This window comes from Saccoglossus kowalevskii, chromosome 16, assembly GCF_978046115.1.
Source record: "Saccoglossus kowalevskii chromosome 16, keSacKowa6.1, whole genome shotgun sequence".
Lineage (NCBI taxonomy): Eukaryota > Metazoa > Hemichordata > Enteropneusta > Harrimaniidae > Saccoglossus > Saccoglossus kowalevskii.
In genome coordinates this window covers 12,861,243-12,882,023 of record NC_140656.1, presented here as the reverse complement: position 1 = coordinate 12,882,023, position 20,781 = coordinate 12,861,243, and the positions used below count along the sequence as shown (strand labels likewise).

General features: G+C 36.7%; 1 protein-coding gene across 2 annotated transcripts in view; it reads right to left on the bottom strand.

Annotated features, from left to right (window-relative positions):
• Positions 1 to 543: 543 nt before the first annotated feature.
• LOC102809831 (integral membrane protein DGCR2/IDD-like) overlaps positions 544 to 20,781 on the bottom strand; it is a 48,845-nt gene continuing 28,607 nt past the window's right edge. Inside the window, exons 7-8 of one of the 2 annotated variants that reach the window (XM_078009433.2) lie at positions 9,331 to 9,491; positions 544 to 7,794 (exon numbers count right to left, since the gene is read on the bottom strand). In XM_078009433.2, coding sequence (XP_077865559.1) covers positions 7,667 to 7,794; positions 9,331 to 9,491 — 289 coding nt within the window. In that variant the 3' untranslated portion in view covers positions 544 to 7,666. The remainder of the gene's footprint in view (positions 7,795 to 9,330; positions 9,492 to 20,781) is intronic. The other variant, XM_085491078.1, reaches the window with a different exon arrangement.

The window sequence follows — 20,781 nt, the reverse complement described above, 5'->3', positions numbered from 1 at the left end:
TTATCAGCCAACCACGTCATGGTCATCCATTGTTTGGGAAATTAGCATATTCAGATTAGCAATGTGCTATATTTATCAACCAATCAAGTCGTGGTCATCCATTGTTTGGGAAATTAGCATATTCAGATTAGCAGTGTGCTATATTTATCAGCCAACCACGTCATGGTCATCCATTGTTTGGGAAATTAGCATATTCAGATTAGCAATGTGCTATATTTATCAGCCTATCAAGTCATGGTCATCCATTGTTTGGGAAATTAGCATATTCAGATTAGCAGTGTGCTATATTTATCAGCCTATCAAGTCATGGTCATCTATTGTTTGGAAAATTAGCATATTTAGATTAGCAATGTGCTATATTTATCAACCAATCAACATCATGATTGCCCACTAACTGTAGAGAAGAGAGATTTTCAGTATTTTACAAAAGGTGTAAATTTGAAAAAAACTTCTGTGCACCACAGACCATCTGGCAGCCCTGGAACATTCACATATCACAACACACCAGGTATCCATGAACAAATGTTTCTCCAAGTTGAAATATTCTTTATGTGAAGTGTTTTATTTTAAATAACTTCATTTTCTCACAAATGATCGAAGCACATTTATTGATTTAATAGTGGGTTTGTTTTAATTTATAACAATGAAATCATGTGTTGTTCAAATACAGACAATGGTATATTATAATGATACCGTAACTTGATAGTGCACTGTCAGCGTTCTAGAGTTATATTTGCAAACACCCATGTCTAAAGGCCTAATAGTAAGATAATACTAGTTTATTGGTGGTGATGTTTACATTTTGCAGACATAGTCAGAAAATCGACTTATAATTTCAAACTTCACACATACATCATATCATATACATATGCACAATGCATTTGTTTCATGATCAAATTCAAGATGGCCGAATGGTGGTCATTTTAGTCCTAAAAGTGCATCAAAATCAAGCATTTCTGCCATTCAGGAACTGGATCTTTGGTCATGCATGGATATATTTCATTCAAACTAGGACTGCCCATTGAATATGAGTCTTCAATGCACATCATTATTTTTTCCAGATCAGATTGAAAATGGCAGACTCGCAGCTAAATGTTCCAGGGTCATATTTAAACTTCATATCATACATAAGCACATGTATTTGTTTCATGATCTAATTCAAGATGGCCGAATGGCGGCCATTTTAGGTCTAACAAATCAACATCAAGCATTTTTGCCATTCCATAACTGGATCTCGGTCATGCAGTCATACTTCTTTCTCCATTAAACATAATGGGTCGTTGATACATGTCATTAAAATGGCTGACTGATGGCCAATTTGTTTTTGGAGCTATATTGCTAACAGTGCTGAACTGCTCAAACTTCAAACTGACATCATTTAACAAGCATCTATTTCAGAATCTGATTCAAGATGGCTGATCATGATTTTCGTACTAGAAATTCATTCATTATGCATATCACGGGCAGAATAAAGGAAGGAATCACACAAATAAACTGGCTCCACTTTGTATTACCCGGTATTTGTTTGTCACACAACTGTTAATAAGTATTTGGCACTAAAAAATTGACCAGAATTATATAGGAGCCATTTACAACTAGACTTGAGAAAAAACTGAACCCCAATATACAAGACAATATTTGTTGTACACAATATACTGTAAAGGGATTAACTATTCACTGGGTTTTAATTTTGCTTATTTCGCTGACTGGAAAATGCGCTAAATTAAAACCCAGTGAATATGTACAATTTAGCATAGAACACATTATCTAAATGATGAAACCGTGAATTTAAAACCCACTGAATATGCCTGAAATGGTAAATTAGCAAAATTTGAACCCAGTGAAAATTAGTCATTTTACAGTAAAATTACCACAAAAGAACATCATACAAAGCAGTCATTTATTATATACATGTATACAGATGAGAAAAAATGTACACTACAATTACACATATATATTTTGATAAATTTCTAATCATTTTGAGTTATTAAATAAAGACTTATTATGGCACTTGAAAGTTCTGCAAGCACAAATGGGGTAATATTATTTCTCACATTGTTACAATAGTATCACCTGCACACTGTCAGATAAAGGCTGTATAAGGTACATGCTTTAACATATACATATGGAGGGGGGAGAAAAAAAATTATCACTAATTCTTTATACACACTGAAGTAGAAATCGGAAATTAGATGGGTGTGTTAAAAAAAGCAAAAAAAAGCAATCCACTGTATTTTCTCCAATAGAAATGCATATAAATCAAAAATTACATTTGCTAAATATTATATCATTAATACATTACATATTTGGCCATAGAAAAATCTGAAGTTTATGTAAAGTGTATACGGTACTAATAGAGCAAATATGGTGCGTTACAGTGGAGATTTGTATTGAACACAAGTCGCGACTGTTGTATTTTAGCCTGGATGCCAGACTGTTGTCACCCAATCTCCACCAAAGTCTGGACAGACTGCAAAAATCCACCTCAACAGTAATTGAAACGGCAGCATTTTAAATCTTTCCTAAGAGCAGCACATCTCTAAAAAATTAGAACATGTGAAACCCACCTAACCTACTATCCAAAAACTGCTAGAGCTATTAAATTTCTACTGGTGTACAAAATATTTTTTGGACTGCACTTGTGTTATAAATACAGTATACTAGGGCTAGAATGCAATATGGGTCTTGTGATAACAATTTGTGATATTTCCCATAATATTGTTACTAGGTTGTCCGAGTGTGGGGTGCACAAGGATAAACCAGTTATGGACTTTACATTAAAGCGAGGGAGTCATCACCTAGTTCTGCCTCAGATGGCTATACAGTGTCATTGTTTACAAACAAGTGTCTACCCATGAGCTTTTGTGTTTTTAGCATGTGATGTTATCCTCACTTGGGACTCAATTCCCGCATGTGCGCAGGTGACCACCCTCTCGCTTTAAATGCATACCTAGAACAATCTCTGATATTTGATTCTGGTTTGACTTGCGCTAACTCTGGATATCAGTATACGCCTTAATAATTAAATCCTTTACCCCCACCCACAAGTAAGACAATGTTTTTAGACATCACACTGAAATAGCTGCTCAGACATAATGCATTACATAGAACCATCCAAGAAGCTCTATGCATGACCTTTAAAAAGTCATACATCCTGGTACTTTAGTCTTTCTTTCTAATATTGAATTTTTGCAATGTTTCACTATGAACTACAAATACAATGACTTGCAGCTTTGGGGAAAATAATTGAGAAATTCTAATTTACAGTAAATTTGTACCCATAGGAAGTAACAAAATGTTTAATCCAAGATAGCCTCTGATAATCTTCTATAGAAGCAACACGAATCCAACTCAAATGAAACAACTAAAAGTATGTACTTAAATACTGGCCAACCCATGATCAAAGCGTTATAAATACCACACTCAAATTAAATAAACAGCACAGGAAAATTAAGGAAGGTTGTACCAGTGATATTCAAACAAAATGAAACGAAACAATTGGATTGGCTAAGCAGACACCTCCCTCCATTCTGTGAAGTACTTGTGCACAAATTTGGAGTATAATCAAGTTAGAATAGCCTATGTTACTATGCCCTCGCACAATGCGATACTATCTTGTTTATAACATACTCGCGTGGACTTTGGTGTACATGATACTGCTTGGTTACAGAATACAATTATATATTATACTATAATGTTGACGGTGATGAAAAAGTGATAAATGCATATTCAGTATAACAAAAATATCTACCATATATGCGGAGTAAAAAACTAAAACAGTAGTAGAACAGATAGACTCACTAATATTTTCTCCAACCAAGGTCAGTTTATTCTAACCTCCAGGGGTGAATCTAGGTTTTGAAACTGCATGAGTACCCTAAAATACACCTGGTGCATGATACAAGTAGGCGTATACTTGGACCCCCCCCCCCCCACCCTGATCGTGGCAATTCCTTTTCACAGAGTATGAATTAAAATGTGCAATTAGATATCCCACCATTTTGTCCATTGCCATACACCGTCTTTGATTGGGTGCAAATTTTACAAGAGTTTTCAATCTGATCTTTGTATTTTACCAAGGTCAAACATATGGTCAAATGTGACATAATTTTATGGGGAAATAAGTTTACAATAAGTTTACAAAACAGTGTGATTTGGAGAATGACATTGTCAGACTGATTTCTGTCATCACTGTAGAGCTATATAATGGAGTAACAAATCCTGAAATGATCAATCATTTTACAAACTACTGTAAAAACATTACACTGTTATTTAGTATCATTATTTTCAGCTTATTCACCAGGTTTTAAATTCACAGATTTACCAGTGAAACAATCAGTTATATTCAAGTAGATTTAATTTATTGGATTTCACCGAACAGCAAATTTAAAACCTAGTGAACAGGTAAATGCATTTACATTAAACTAGATACTTGAATATTTAAAGTAAAGCAGTCGTATATATGTATAAACAATATATTGTAGCCAGCCTATCAGAAATGCATTAAAGTTTCACTCTGAGATCATTCCTATAGCCTTATTTGAGATCTTGGGACTGTAATAAGAAATATTTGATGTGAATACATGCAAGCTGCATGGAATTGTGGAAAATATTTAGGATTTTCCTGGATTCATCCTAATTCCAAATCACTGCAGCTCACAATGATTCAGAATAGATGTAAATCTTTATGAATACACTTGCGTTTGAACACTATACAGAAGTGCTGTTAAATGAAATGTGAACACACAATCAAATTGGGAGAGTTGAACTGATTGCCTGCATTTGCTACTGAGAACCACTGACAAATTTAGAACAAATGTTGCACACGAGATACCGTGAAGAAAAATTGCACGCAAATTGATGCAGGAAAAAAATGATGGCATATTCAAGAAAAAATAAAAATGTACAGATAACACACATAATAGAATTGCATTGGGCCACATATTTTTTCGCAATTTGCCCAAATCTAGATAATCAAATATTCGACACAATAATCCCTGTCTCAATAAAGCTTTGTAGATGATCTCAGATTGTAACTTGAATGTACTAAACATGCAAAAACTAGTAAACTATACTCAGCCTTGTTTAAATAACCTGACATCTAACATTCAAAGCACATTGTGACCAAACAAACGATATGAAATCTTACCATAACTATTTCAAAATTTGGCTTTAAAGCCAAGTAAATACCTTATTCAAAACAAACGATAAACATCTCGTAATATAAAGATGTATGTATCTTTTAAAGTGTTCATATCTCTGCATGTACAACACACACACCATGCTCCATAAAAGAGCCGAATATGAAATAATGATATATACAGCGCATAAATGCATCTAAATGCATGACTTAACATTGTTCTACAAGCAGTCTTTTGCTGTTATATGCTAATCTCTAGCATGAGGTATGTAAATGTGTCGAAATGGACATAGTGCGAGTGGTTAGTGCTATTAGCACTAATCCTAAAAACTACTAGATCTAGTGCTAAAATGGCACTAGAGCTAGTGCTAAAATGGCACTAGATCTAGTGCAAAAACGGCACTAGATCTAGTGCTAAAATGTACATAGTGCGAGTGGCATTGATATTGCGTTGTCAATGACGTCAAGACATCCCGTAATTCTCTGAAAATAAATTAATATTTACGTAAAATTGTTGTATCTTTCATTCATTGGAAATGTGCTACAGTGGGAAAAATGAGAATGTCATTGTCCACGTTTGTCGTAATACTAATAGACCTTTGGAACAACGCGATCGGCCGGGAAACTAGCTGAAACAGTGAAACTGCAAGTCGAACTGCGCAATTTTTACAAATTGTGAATAGATATACTGTATGAAATGGTATTGTGGGGAAGTCCCGGGTCCCTGTAAAGCTCGGTGGATTGTGTGTGTACTGCGATTTTCACGCAATCCTGTTGTTACATTGTATCATGGAGGAACTAACGGAATATGATGTAACCTCGCCGATTTTTAAATTTTTTAACGTGATCATATTATATATGTCTAGACACTTTCTCTGCAATAATATTTTTTAGAAGCCCTTAGGATTTTTTGTTGTAGACTCTCGAAATCTTGTTCTTGTTACAGTTGCTAATAATTAAAACATGTGAAGTAACAAATTCGTCTGTTGAATTTCCGGTTGTGAAATACGTATTTTAACCCTCACAGCTAAACAAACCCAGTGTATGGTTGCGTTAAAAAAAATGGGACCAAGAAATCGTCCAGGGCGATTTTTCGGCAGTTTTTAAATTTATTTTTTAAAATATTTTGTCGTAATTTATCGGACATTTCAATCGTTCCTGACGCCTAAATCAGTCTATTTGCGTGTTTATTTTGACGAGCGTGAGCTCCGTTTGGACAAAGAGCTGTTATCACTGTAAATAATGTTAAATTATTCTTCTTATGCTAAGTTCATCTTTGAAAACAACTATTTTTTTATTTAAAAAAAAATCATGCCATTTTCCCATCAAAATCCGAGGCCAAAAGAGCGTACTACAACATCGCCAAATCTCTTCCGCGTTGCGTTCAATAACATTAACATATTTAAATGAGCTATGGTGATTTGAACGTGTTGGCATCATCCAGCATTTTGATTGGTTAATTAGCGATTTGACCTATTAGCTCAACTCATGCAAGAGAAGCGCATGACGGATACCCTACCGCATCAAGCGTTTATATGCGATCGGAATCATTTGCTTATAATGAAACTAAGTTGAATTTTATTTGAATTTCATAAAAATTAATGAATTTATTTTTATGTGCGTTATTATAATCACTACTGACTAATAATCAACGTTTGTGAAAAGTAGCATGTCCGGATTGAGCATCTGTGATCGCTTGCCGGGATCGCTTAATGCAGTTGTGTTCGTTTTTATTAGAAACGTCGTTTAAAATATACTTTTGTTACCAATAAAATAAAAACAAATGTATTTGAAAAATGACACTGGGCGACACTTTAATGACATTTCAGGTGGTCTACTTTTTAATTCTGCAAGAATTATTAATTATTGTTAATTCTGCAATAGTTTCTTTCGTCTTGGGTGGCCCAACTGACGGCTAGAAAGTCTGTGTAGTTGGATACAATGAAAATGTGCCCCCAAAATATTTGATAACTATTTTTTGAAATTTTGAACCCCAAATAAGCGCCCATCAGCCGTGAAATCCCCAGGGCGATTTTTCGGATGGGCGAATTTACGGCAGAATCCGGTATTATATAAAGAAAGTATTATTATGGACATCTCGCGCATATTGCCAATGTTTTATACTGTTTGCAGTTTGCAAATGAAAGTGGTTGTTGACGCCCATCCTATTATTCGACGTCGTTGACAATGCAATAACAATGCCACTCGCACTAGATCTAGTGCCATTTTAGCGCTAGATCTAGTGCCATTTTAGCGCTAGATCTAGTGCCATTTTAGCACTAGATCTAGTACTTTTTCGGATTAGTGCTACTTGCACTAACCACTCGCACTACGCCCATTTCGACACATTTACATACATGCTAGCATCAATAAACACAATGGTGTCAAAGACAATAATCAAGGTTTTGGTTCTGTTCTATGTTGAAATATTAACATATACAGGAAATATTATTAGACTGGTTAGTTCATAACAAACTGTTGTTACTGATACGACCAGATAAGTACCAATTTGATAGCATCTGTAGTTTACGCTCTGGTCTCTGTTGTAGCTGATCTCTCTCCATCATTATCGCCCTCTGCTGATAACATTGGAACATTTTCTCTCTCATCGGTTGATTCATCAAGCACAGCATGGGGAGAATCAGTTTCATCTGCTAAGAACGAGTACAGATATTCATTAACACTTTGAACTTCATATATACTCCCCCCCCCCCAAAAAAAAACAAAACAAAAAAACAACAAAAACAAACAAAACATTTTGCACATTTTTATGAATTTTTCAATAGTTTTTTTGTTAATTTTAAACCAACTGAACATAATTTCCTGTTTACTGCAGGTCTTCAACAAAACCATTAACAATTATTGGAATAAGTTTGTGAATAAAGATATTTCCCAGCCATGAATATTCATTACTTACAGCTTAGATGCCAGAGAGACCTGTCATCTGCAGCTATAGGGTGAATGACATATCATGAATATTCATTACTTACAGCTTAGATGCCAGAGAGACCTGTCATCTGCAGCTATAGGGTGAATGACATATCATGAATATTCATTACTTACAGCTTAGATGCCAGAGAGACCTGTCATCTGCAGCTATAGGGTGAATGACATATCATGAATATTCATTACTTACAGCTTAGATGCCAGAGAGACCTGTCATCTGCAGTTATAGGGTGAATGACATATCATGAATATTCATTACTTACAGCTTAGATGCCAGAGAGACCTGTCATCTGCAGCTATAGGGTGAATGACATATCATGAATATTCATTACTTACAGCTTAGATGCCAGAGAGACCTGCCATCTGCAGCTATAGGGTGAATGACATATCATGAATATTCATTACTTACAGCTTAGATGCCAGAGAGACCTGTCATCTGCAGCTATAGGGTGAATGACATAGCATGAATATTCATTACTTACAGCTTAGATGCCAGAGAGACCTGTCATCTGCAGCTATAGGGTGAATGACATATCATGAATATTCATTACTTACAGCTTAGATGCCAGAGAGACCTGTCATCTGCAGCTATAGGGTGAATGACATATCATAAATTGTATCAGATGAACTTGCACCAGGATGATATGACTTTAAAAGTCTTCAATAAAGTGCCAGGATTTGTGACTTTCAGGGGTCATGTATTGAAGTGCCAGGATGTGTGACATTCAGGGGTCATGTATTGAAGTGCCAGGATGTGAGACCTTAAGGGGTCATGTATTGAAGTGCCAGGATGTACGACCTTAAGGGGTCATGTATTGAAGTGCCAGGATGTGCGACCTTCAGGGGGTCATGTATTGAAGTGCCAGGATACGTGACCTTCAGGGGTCATCGATGAAAAACCAAGATGTGTGACCTTCAGGGGTCACCAATGAAAAATCCAGGATGCGTGACAATCAAGGGTCACCAACGAAAAATCCAGGATGCGTGACAATCAAGGGTCATCAATGAAAAATCCAGAATGCGTGATCTTTAGGGGTCACCAATGAAAAATCCAGGATGTGTGACCTTCAGGGGTCATCAATGAAAATACGAGGATGCAGGACTTTCAGGGGTCTCGATGTGTAGCATTGAATATAATGTTCATAATGGTTTTAGTTAAATGTTCAAGAGAGATCTTGAGAACTGAGCACATACTATGGGAGCATGTCAAAATCATATATGATATATGGATGAAAACAACTTACACATATTCTGATGTAAATGCGACCTAGGATCTTCAGGACTTGTTGAAAGCAGTGCTGCATCTTGATCAGTGGTACTCACTGGAGTAGTGGGAGGGTTATCCAATAAACTGGCATCATATGGAGGTGGTGCTTCCTCTCCAGGGGATGTTGGCTTATATAAACTAGTAAAAGTCAGAAATTTAAATAAGTGATCAATCTACACATCAGTTCTGTGTATAGCCCTAGAGCATCTGTGTACCAAGTTTCATTGAAATGCAATGGTTCGTACTTAAATATTAGTGAAAAAACAGAAAAATTACTAATCATTATGCAAATTAGGTGATCAATATGCACAGATTTTTATTTAAAACTAATTAGGTCTGTGCATAGTCTTAAAAGACCTGAAATGTAATTATTAGTATTTTACATATCAGAGAAAAAGGCAACAAAAAATACTAATTATGCAAATTAGGTAATTAGTATGCACGGGGATTAATCTAAAACTAATCAGGTACCAAGTTTCATTGGAATGTGATGATTAGTACTTGAGATATCAGTTTAAAAGCTGAAAAATGATTAATCATTATGCAAATTATGTAATGTAACATGCACAGTTTATACCAAGTTTAATCAAAATCCAATGTGTAGTTCCTTAAATATCAATGAAACAGCTATGGAACAACTAAAAAAAGACTTATTATCATGCAAATTAGGTGATTAATATGCATGGATTTAACTAGAAACTGAATCAAATATGTGCATTAGTCCAGAGCATCTATGCATCAAGTTTCATAAAAAACAAACATATGGTTCTTGAGATATCAGTGGAACGAACACACACACACACACACACACACACACACACACACACACACACACACACACACACACACACACACACACACACACACACACACACACACACACACACACACACACACACACACACACACACACACACACACACACACACACACACACACACACACACACACACACACACACACACACACACACACACACACACACACACACACACACACACACACACACACACACACACACACACACACACACACACACACACACACACACACACACACACACACACACACACACACACACACACACACACACACACACACACACACACACACACACACACACACACACACACACACACACACACACACACACACACACACACACACACACACACACACACACACACACACACACACACACACACACACACACACACACACACACACACACACACACACACACACACACACACACACACACACACACACACACACACACACACACACACACACACACACACACACACACACACACACACACACACACACACACACACACACACACACACACACACACACACACACACACACACACACACACACACACACACACACACACACACACACACACACACACACACACACACACACACATACATACTAACATACATACATTTCTGTTTTTTATTACTCAAGTATTAAAAATATTTACAGTTCTATATACATGTTAAAAACTCGCATAGCGATGGGAAAGGAACGAGTGGAATTATATCGAATGAAACTATAATTAGAATAATATCGATTGAAACAAAAATGACTTAATATAAGTGAGTAAGTGCGAAATATTTAAAGTAATATATTGAGAATCAAAAGTGCAAATAGTAGTGATAAATTAAAATTTGTAATTATTGAGTACGGAAATTAATGATAACATGTGTGCTTGTCCCTTTGCCAGTAGTTTCCATCTAGTTCAGCCATCTTCAATATAGTCAGGGAACTGTAATTCCAGTCCATTCAGTGTAGACAAAGCATCATTTACACACCATTTTGTTTGGAATAGGTCCATGGATTTCACCAGTAGGTGGTAATTGTACTCATCCTTGACTTTGCGTCTCAGACGGGATTTGAAGCACTGCACTGCATTATTCTGTGGTGAATTTCTGATTTTGTTAAAGCGGGTGATGTGTATAGCAGCTTTCACAGAGGTAAATAAATAACAAGACAGACGATGTATATCTGTGGTTGTTTTATTTCTTGGTGGCCCGAGAATGTAGTGTGCCAAAGAAATGTTGTTATGACCAGTCAGCCTGTGCATAATTGTTTTGAGGGTATTAAAAAGTGGATTAAGTCTGGTGCATTCACAGAATGTGTGAACCAGGTCGTCTTTTTCACCACAGAATGCACAGTTGTCAGTGGTTTGTAGTTTTGATTTTAGTAGAAACCCTCCTGTGGGGTAAGCGCCGTGCAGGAGGCGCCACTGAAGATCTCCATCTTTTTGTGTGATCGGTGTGATATAGCAGTCACTGTATATGGGTGTATGTGCGTTCTGTAATGAAAGAATATCTGTCCAAATGTTGTAGTTGTTCTGGTGTTTTGACAGTTGACTTGCATGTATCAAGTATTTATAAATGGCTCCCTTGGTGAGCTTGTACAGTGGGCAGTTCAGTATAATGTCATCTGCATCATCCTTGTATATTAGTTCCAGCGAGTAGCGGATTTCTGCATCGTGGGTGTCATTTTCAGCGTAATTAGCAATAATTTCTTGAAATTTTGCGGGGATTGCTCTGTGAGATATATCTAGCGCTATATTTAGCAGTCTTTTTGAATAGATTGTTATTTTATTTTGTAGCGCATCACTGTCTAACCAGGAGTTGGATGAAACAAGATCACCAATTTTGGTGATACCCGCATCATGGAAGTGAGTGAAGGTAAGTGGTGTATTTTGAATGGGGTGTAGGACTAGTTTATTACACTGTAGCCACGTTATAACAAACTATTTGGGGGACATAGAATTAGTTTGTTATAGTGAAATGTTCACTATAGTGAAGCACATAATACATTGGGTTTGTTGTGAGCGGGAGACACGCTATGTGTTCATTATATCAGGAAATTCATTATAACGGTGTTCATTATATTGAGGTTACAATGTATATAGGAGGGGTTCTTGACATGCTTTATTGTATGTGGTTGGCATATCTTTCCTTATTGTTGCTATTGAGGACCAAGTTTTTAATAGGTCACAGTAGTATTTGGGGGTGTTTATAAAAGAATATGGGACATTTGTAATAAATAATTGTTTGTCGTATTTCAGATTGTTTACTTCATTGAGGAAATGGGAGGTAAAAGTGAAACATGGGTGGTTAGAGTCAAGATATAGATACCTCTGAATATACTGTATTTTGAAAGAGGAAATACGTGTTGGGAGATGAATAAGTCCTTGTCCACCAAGAGAGATAGGTAAGTAGACTGTTTCAGCTGGAAGCCAATGGCACCCCTGCCAAAAAAAGTCAAGAAACAGCTTTTGTGTCTGGTTAATGATATATTTAGGGGGACACAGACAAACAAGCTTGTGTATTAGTTTGGAGGCGACCAGTTGATTAACAACTAAAGCTCGCCCCCAGTACGACATTGAGGGCGCATATTTGGTAAACCAATCCAACTTGGACTCTGTTTTGTCTATGATGTCTGACCAATTTTTCTCTACCCATGAGAGTTCATTGCCAAGGAAAGTCCCAAGGAATTTGAAGCCAACATTGTTTCAATTTATGTTTAAAGGGTGGTCATTCCTCGTTTTCCAGCTTCCAACCCAAAGACCTTGAGATTTTGCATAATTAATGCGAGAGTTACTGGCATTTTCGTATATGCTCAACCAGTCCTGTAGTCTATTGAAGTCAGTATTGTCACTTTATAGAAAGAAACTGACGTCATCAGCGTATGCGGTAAGCTTGGTTGTTTGTGTTGAATTTGGAAGCTGCAGACCGTGTACACCACTTTCGGTTCTAATTTTGTGAAGCAGTGGTTCAATAGCAATAGCATACAGTTGCCCAGAGAGGAGGTATGTATGGTACCCTCTAGAAGGCATTTGAGACCAGTTTTGAGACTCTCCCACAGAGGAAGATGCCATTTGAGACCGTGTTTGAGACCGATTTAGAGACTCTCGGATGCCACATAGACCGGGAATGAGACCGTGTCTGAGACCAGCTTTAGAGACCGTCAATTCGCGCAGTCTGATTGGACAACCCTCTGACATCCGAAATTGTATTCTCTACTCTTTTCACCATAGATTTAGGAACAGAAAAATTGTTGACAGATTTGTTAGCTACGAGAAAATTAAGACGCTAAAAAAGAGAAAAGAAAACGTGAATACCTCATGTAGAGAATAGTTTGACGACATACAAGACTGTATTATTATGATGTAGTGTATTCTGAAACATGAAGCTGGGAATATTTAGTAACTGTGTTGATTGTTTGTAGCAGTTGACGTAATCGTTAACAAACCCGGTATTATTCAATAAAACAGGCGCAAAATTCACCCAATTAGCCAGTTAACGGGTAGTAACAATGGTCTGTGTTCATCGATAACAATCGTATTTGAATTGCAAGTGTTTCTTTATTTGGCAATGCTAGGTTTGGGCGAGTCATGGAGCTAAAAAAAAATTTTTTAGCTCCATGGGTGAGTGGGAGTACGTCATAGTTTAGAGAAAAGTTCTGCGATTTGCGTTCCTTAGTACTAAGTATCAACAGAGGTGCGTGAAATCGCAGCCACCATTGGCTGGCGGTGCCCAAAATAGTCGGCGTCCCGGCAACCAGGAGACGGCTGTTCATTTCCATTTATCTGTATCTAGTTCTTGGCGCCATTGAGCAGCGAACGAAATTACGTTTGTTGAACATTGGGTCGCATATGCACGAGTTCCTGTTTAGCGAGTTAACGTGTTTTTACCGATGATAACTACACCTCTGTGAATATTTCAACGCTAATATGCCCATTTTCATTTTAACGAAACATATTACTACTGGTTTATATTTTGTGTCCATCTCTAATTTTATTTATACAAGTTAAAATGGTTAGATTGAAGTGCTCAGGTTCGTACATCTATTTAGCCCTAAACCTCAAACCCAATACACAGCCCCCTCTATCCCGGTCAAGCAACGCCAGACATTTTTTTGTGTTTCAATCCGGGTTGCGGTTAAACAAACTTCTTGACCACGACAGGGATAGAGAAACTCGTCACAAAGCATGTACTTTATTTCTTCATATATTCTATGACTTCGTGTTTATGGTTTATCTCGGAAATGTGTGCTCTGTGTCCGAACTACATCAGTAACAACCATCGTAGTTTTCGTGTCCATTGTGGCAAATTTAACACCTCTGTGAGGTGTGACTACTTTTGAAGCCTTCTATTGTTTTTACGTAATCGGCGGCGCGTGACGCAGGAATTCCTTTTTACAGGCGTGACCACGTATTTTTACTGACGTAAAATATAATATTTACCATGGCTGTCTGAATTTATGACAGGAAATTATTCACATGTTCAGATGTTAACAGTGTGTGACTGTTAGTGAACAAGAGACAGACTAACTCCACCCTTAAAAAATGAAGCAAACAATTGTCATCGAACTGTTATTGGCGAATACTAACCATGGGCTTGGCGGAGCTTAGTATTCTAATTTGACTTATTATTCAACGACGGCAACTGTCAATCGTTCTAGTCCTAATCTTTTGTTTATGTGTATAGTTACTGATTTGAGCCCTGTAAAGTGAAATAAACAATTCATTTCCGGTGACGAGGCAGCTTGTTGGAATCCGTATTCAAGTCGGGTATACTAGTATGGACAGTTCATTCTAAAGTGACACGGTCTATGCTGCAATGTTCAATAAATATATTCACATACATAAATTACGTTGCGTAGAGTAAATCTCTTGTCTCTGAGCGACCACATTTTACCCCAGACATGGAGCTAGAAAAGGATCTCTTTTTACCTCTATGCCCCAGATAACTAAGAGAACTGTATATTCAAATAATATTTATGTTGATTGTCCTTGCATTATTGAATCCCGTGTGCGAAGCACAAAAGGGAGTCTTTGCAGTTACCCTGTCTGTATGTCTGTATGTATGTATGTCTGTATGTATGTATGTATGTATGTACATGTATGTATGTATGTATGTCACTTTTTTTGTTCCACCGTTATCTCAAGAACCACTAATCAAATTTTCGTGAAACTTGGTACATAGATGCTCTGGGATGATGCGCAGAGTTGATTAGGTTTTGGTAAAAATCTATGAATATTAATTACCTAATTTGCATGATAATTAGCTGATTTTTAGCTGTTCCAAGACTGTTCCACTGATATCTGAAGAACCACTCATTGGATTTTGATGAAACTTGGCACATGGATGCTCTGAACTAGTGCGCAGATTTGATTAGTTTTGGGTAAAAATCTATGAATATTAATTACCTAATTTGAATGATAATTAACTGATTTCAAGCTGTTCCATGACTGTTCCACTGATATTTGAAGAACCACTCATTGGATTTTGATGAAACTTGGCACATGGATGCTCTGAACTAGTGCGCAGATTTGATTAGTTTTGGGTAAAAATCTATGAATATTAATTACCTAATTTGAATGATAATTAACTGATTTCAAGCTGTTCCATGACTGTTCCACTGATATTTGAAGAACCACTCATTGGATTTTGATGAAACTTGGCACATGGATGCTCTGAACTAATGCGCAAATTTGATTATTTTTGGGTAAAAATCTGTTAATATTATTAATTACCTAATTTACATAATGATTAATCAATTTTCGGCTTTTCCACTGATATCTCAAGTACTAATCATAACATGTCAATAAAACTTGGGACATAGATGTCATATGACACTGCACAGACCTGATAGTTTTTAGGGTAATATCAGTACATATTAATTACTTAATTTGCATAATTAATTAATTTTCAGCTTTTGATATTTCAAGTAGTAATGATCATGTTTCAATGAAACTTGGTACATAGTTACTTGAGGACTGTGCAGAGACCTAATTAGTTTTTGGGTAAATATTTGTGCATATTAATCACCTTATTAGCATAATTAGTTAATTTTCAGCTTTTCACCTGATATCTCAAGTACTAATCATCACATTTCATTGAGACTTGTTACATAGATATTCTAGGACTGCAGAGACCTGATTAATTTTGGAATAAATAATTGTGCCTATTAATTACCTAATTTGCATAATTAGTTAATTTTTTGCTGTTCTATGGCTGTTGCACTGATGTCTAAAAGCCACTCATTGGATTTCAATGAAACTTTTAAAGAGTACCCATCACATTTCAATGAACCTAGGACTATACACCATATAAGTTTTTGGTAAATATTTATGCTTCTTTATAATCACCTAATTAATATAATTAATTAATACTGATATCTCAAGTATTGATCATCACATTTGAATAAAACTTGGTACATAAGTGCTCTAGGACAATAGACAGCCTGGTTAATTTTGGGTTAAAATCTGTTCATATTAATTCTCTAATTAGCATAATAATTAATATTATTTTGGTTCTAATCACATTTCAATGAAACTTGTTACATTGTGCAGACCTTATTAGTTTTACACTTAAATCTGTTCATATTAGTTACCTAATTTGCATAATTAGTTTTCTGTGTTTCCATCAATATTTCAAGTTCAAGTAATTTTGAATTAATTTTGAATGTGTCTCCAATACTCTCAGCACACGGGAGTTCTTTCTAAGCTTTCTTTGATTATTATTATTATTACTAATAATATTATCTTCCATAACCTCACAGGCAAGAGCATCTTGGATCGATTACCGGGTCGTAATATTTTTTTATCGTATTCACGTACGTGTTCGTGCCCATGCCTCATTTTATTATTTTGGCTAGGCTGCGCAACGACGAAAGAACATCAGCGGCGACATTGTTTACATTTATACTGGAACTTGCTACCACAGTCCCTCAACTGTGTTGCTACAAAGTATCATCTAGGTTCCCACGCAATTTTGAATATGATTGATAGGTCGTTCACGGACATCAGGCAGAGAAACACGAATTGTGAAACTGCTTAAGATTTCTTTCGCAGCCACAGGTTATCGTCTATTTTTTGACAAACTAGAAAGAATTACAAACTATGCCGATCTAGTCAAACGCAAGAATGCGTAAATGTGCATTTTTATCGGATATATGCCCGAAACGCAATCACGGCAAAACTTGGTCGAGCAATATCACGACAAAATGTACTCTGTCCTTACTCATTTTGCATACGAAATTGTACGTGAATGTCTTATTGTAGTGCTTCGTTGATCCACAGTCCCTCTAGAGGGATAGAGGGACTGTGGTTGATCACTATAAAAATAATCATTCTCGCTACGATCCGGAAATAATGAGATAGAACATTACCGACTAGCACGGCGGCAGCGAATCTCTTTCGCTTATTTATTCAGAATTATGTACATCATAACTACAGGCAAAATTGTTGGGAACGGCTTCTGAATGCCGTTTATCGTTGACAAGTTGATTTCAACCGCCGGCTGTGTTTTCAAACAGACACTTTATATTGTGTCTGGTTTTGACGTTGCAAAGAAGTTTGTGTGTTTTCTTTCCTGTGATTCCTTTCATTGTATTATCTAACACAAACAACGCACTCGTGGCGTTTTTTCACCTCATATGCAAAGTAGGCATTTTGAAAACAATGTGGGTGGAGCTTTCGGTGCCGGCAAATTCGAAACTTAACGCTTTTGAAACCCATGTAAATGCTCTAGCCGTAAAATTCACTACTATTTTTATTTATGGCTTCCCTGGACATTCATGGTGCCACTCACGTTTGAAAAAAAGAAAATATAATGCAATGAATCACTGTTTCTCGTGTTTTGTGGAACTTTTAGTCACCGTTGTTGATGTGGGTGAGGGCGACTCATTTGAATAATGAACTCCGCCCGCACCTGTTTATATACCATGTCGGTCTTTATAAGTTTAAACACGACCTTTTAGAAAACCCCAGACACCGAACGCGTCCAACCTGAAACATGTATATGCAAATAGTGACGTTAATATTAATACAATTACATGGCGAGATTATTACCAGAGTTCATAATACTAGTAATAAGATTGTTTTGCATTGCTAAAAGAAAAAAAGTGGTTATTTCCAACTTGCAGTTTTTTGTTCACTCCCCCGGGATTCACTCTTTGCCTCACGTGGTTGCAGATGACTATCCGGTACTGCAGCCCGTATATTTATTTCATTTATTCAGTTTTGAATGTTATTATTATTAGTCTTAGTTTTATTATTATTGAACTTATTAGTATTAGTAAAAAAATTACTACATTACATTTTTCTTTATTATTTCATTATTATTATTGTACTTGGTTATACTTTTATTGCTACTGTACTGATAGAAATGCAATAAATATTATCATTATTATTTATTTATTAACACATACTCACTCCCCGGAGGGAATAGTTACATATAATAGTAAAAGTATGCAGTATTAATACACTAAAAAAGAAGGAATAAAAATATACTAGAGTTTAGTATAGTACTCCATAACTGGACAGTACATGCATTTTGCACTGAATTTAGTACCCAAACATACATCTACTGAATGCATGACCAGAAAAAGTACCATATGCGAGTACCAAGTGCGAATAGCACTTCCTGTGATCATGGTTCTATGCAAACTATAGAAAAAACTGTTTGATATACCCACTTAAATAAATAATAAAAAAGCCTTCCTAATGCACACCATTTTTTTACCATAGAAATATTTTATTTTACGTCAGTGAAACCATGGAGGTAATAAGAATTCTTATTACCTCCATGGTGAAACTATGTGGTGATTCCTGTGTCACGGGCCGCCGATTACGTGAAAACAATAGAAGGCTTCAAAAGTAGTCACACCTCACAGAGGTGTTAAATTTGCCACAATGGACGCGAAAACTACTAGTACAATGGTTGTTACTGATGTAGTTCGGTAACGGAGTTATTTAGCACACATTTCCGAGATAAACCATAAACACGAATTCATAGAATATGTGGAGAAATAAAGTACATGTTATGTGATGAGTTCCTCTATCCCTGTCGTGGACAAGAGGTTTGTTTAACCGCAACCCAGATTGAAAAAAAAAAAAAAATGTCTGGCGTTGGCGTTGCTTGACCGGGATAGAGGGGCTGTGTATTGGGTCTAAGGTTTAGGGGTAAATAGAAGTACGAGCCCGAGCACTTCAACCTAACCATGTTAACTTGTATAAATAAAATTAGAGATGGACACGAAGTATAAACCAGTAGAAATATGTTTCGTTAAAATGAGAATGGGCATATCAGCATTGAAATAATCACAGAAGTGTATAGTTATCATCAGTAAAAACACGTTAACTCGCTTAACAGGAACTCGTGCGACCCAACGTTCAACAAACGTAATCTCGTTCGTTGCTCATTGGCGCCAAGAACTAATACAGCTAAAGCTGGCCTGCAGCTAAAGGGAAATGAACAGCCGTCTCCCTGGTTGCCAGGACGCCGCCTTTTTTGGGCACCGCCAGCCAATGGTAGCTGCGGTTTTACGCACCTTTGTTGATACTTAGTACTCGCGCAAATCGCGGAACTTTTCTCTAAATTATGACGTACTCCCACTCACCCATGGAGCTAAAAATCTTTTTTTTCGCCCCAACCTAGCATTGACAAATAAAGAAACACTTGCAACTCAAATACGATCGTTAACGATGGCCACAGATCATTGTTACTACCCGTTAACTGGCTAACTGGGTGAATTTTGCGCCTGTTTTTCTGGATGATGTCGGGTTTGTTAACGAATACGTCAACTGCTACAAACAATTAACACAGTTACTAAATATTCCCAGCTTCATATTTCAGAATACACTAAATCATAATAAAGACTTGTATGTCGTCAAACTATTCTCCAGATGAGATATTCATGTTGTTGTCACGTTTTCTTTTCTCTTTTTTTAGCGTTTTAATTTTCTCGTACGCTAACAAATCTATCAACAATTTTTCCGTTCCTAAATTCATGGTGAAAAGATTAGAATACAATTTCTGATGTCAGATGGTTGTCCAATCAGACTGCGCGAATTGACGGTTTCTAAAGCTGGTCTCACACACGGTCTCATTTCCGGTCTGCGGGGCATCCGCGAGTCTCTAAAGCTGGTCTCAGACACGGTCTCATTCCCGGTCTATGTGGCATCAGAGAGTCTCTAAATCGGTCTCAAACACGGTCTCAAATGGCATCTTCCTCTGTGGGAGAGTCTCAAAACTGGTCTCAAATGCCTTCTAGAGGGTACCGTACATACCTCCAGAGAGGGAGCAACCTTGGCGTATGCCACGCATGAATGGAAGAGGTGTAGTCAGTGAGCTGTTTACACGGACAAGACATTCCGTTTGTGTATAGATTAGTTTAATAAACTTGATGAATTGCTCACCAAAACCAAAGGCTTGCAAAGTTTTTAGAAGGTAACCATGGTGTACACGATCAAAAGCTTTTTCTTGGTCTAAAGCAACCACACCCAGTGTTATGTTGTTTTTATTTGCATACGCGATGACGTCACGCATTAGGCTGATGTTGTCAAAAATCTGTCGACCTGGTATACAGTAACTTTGGTCGACATGAATAATGT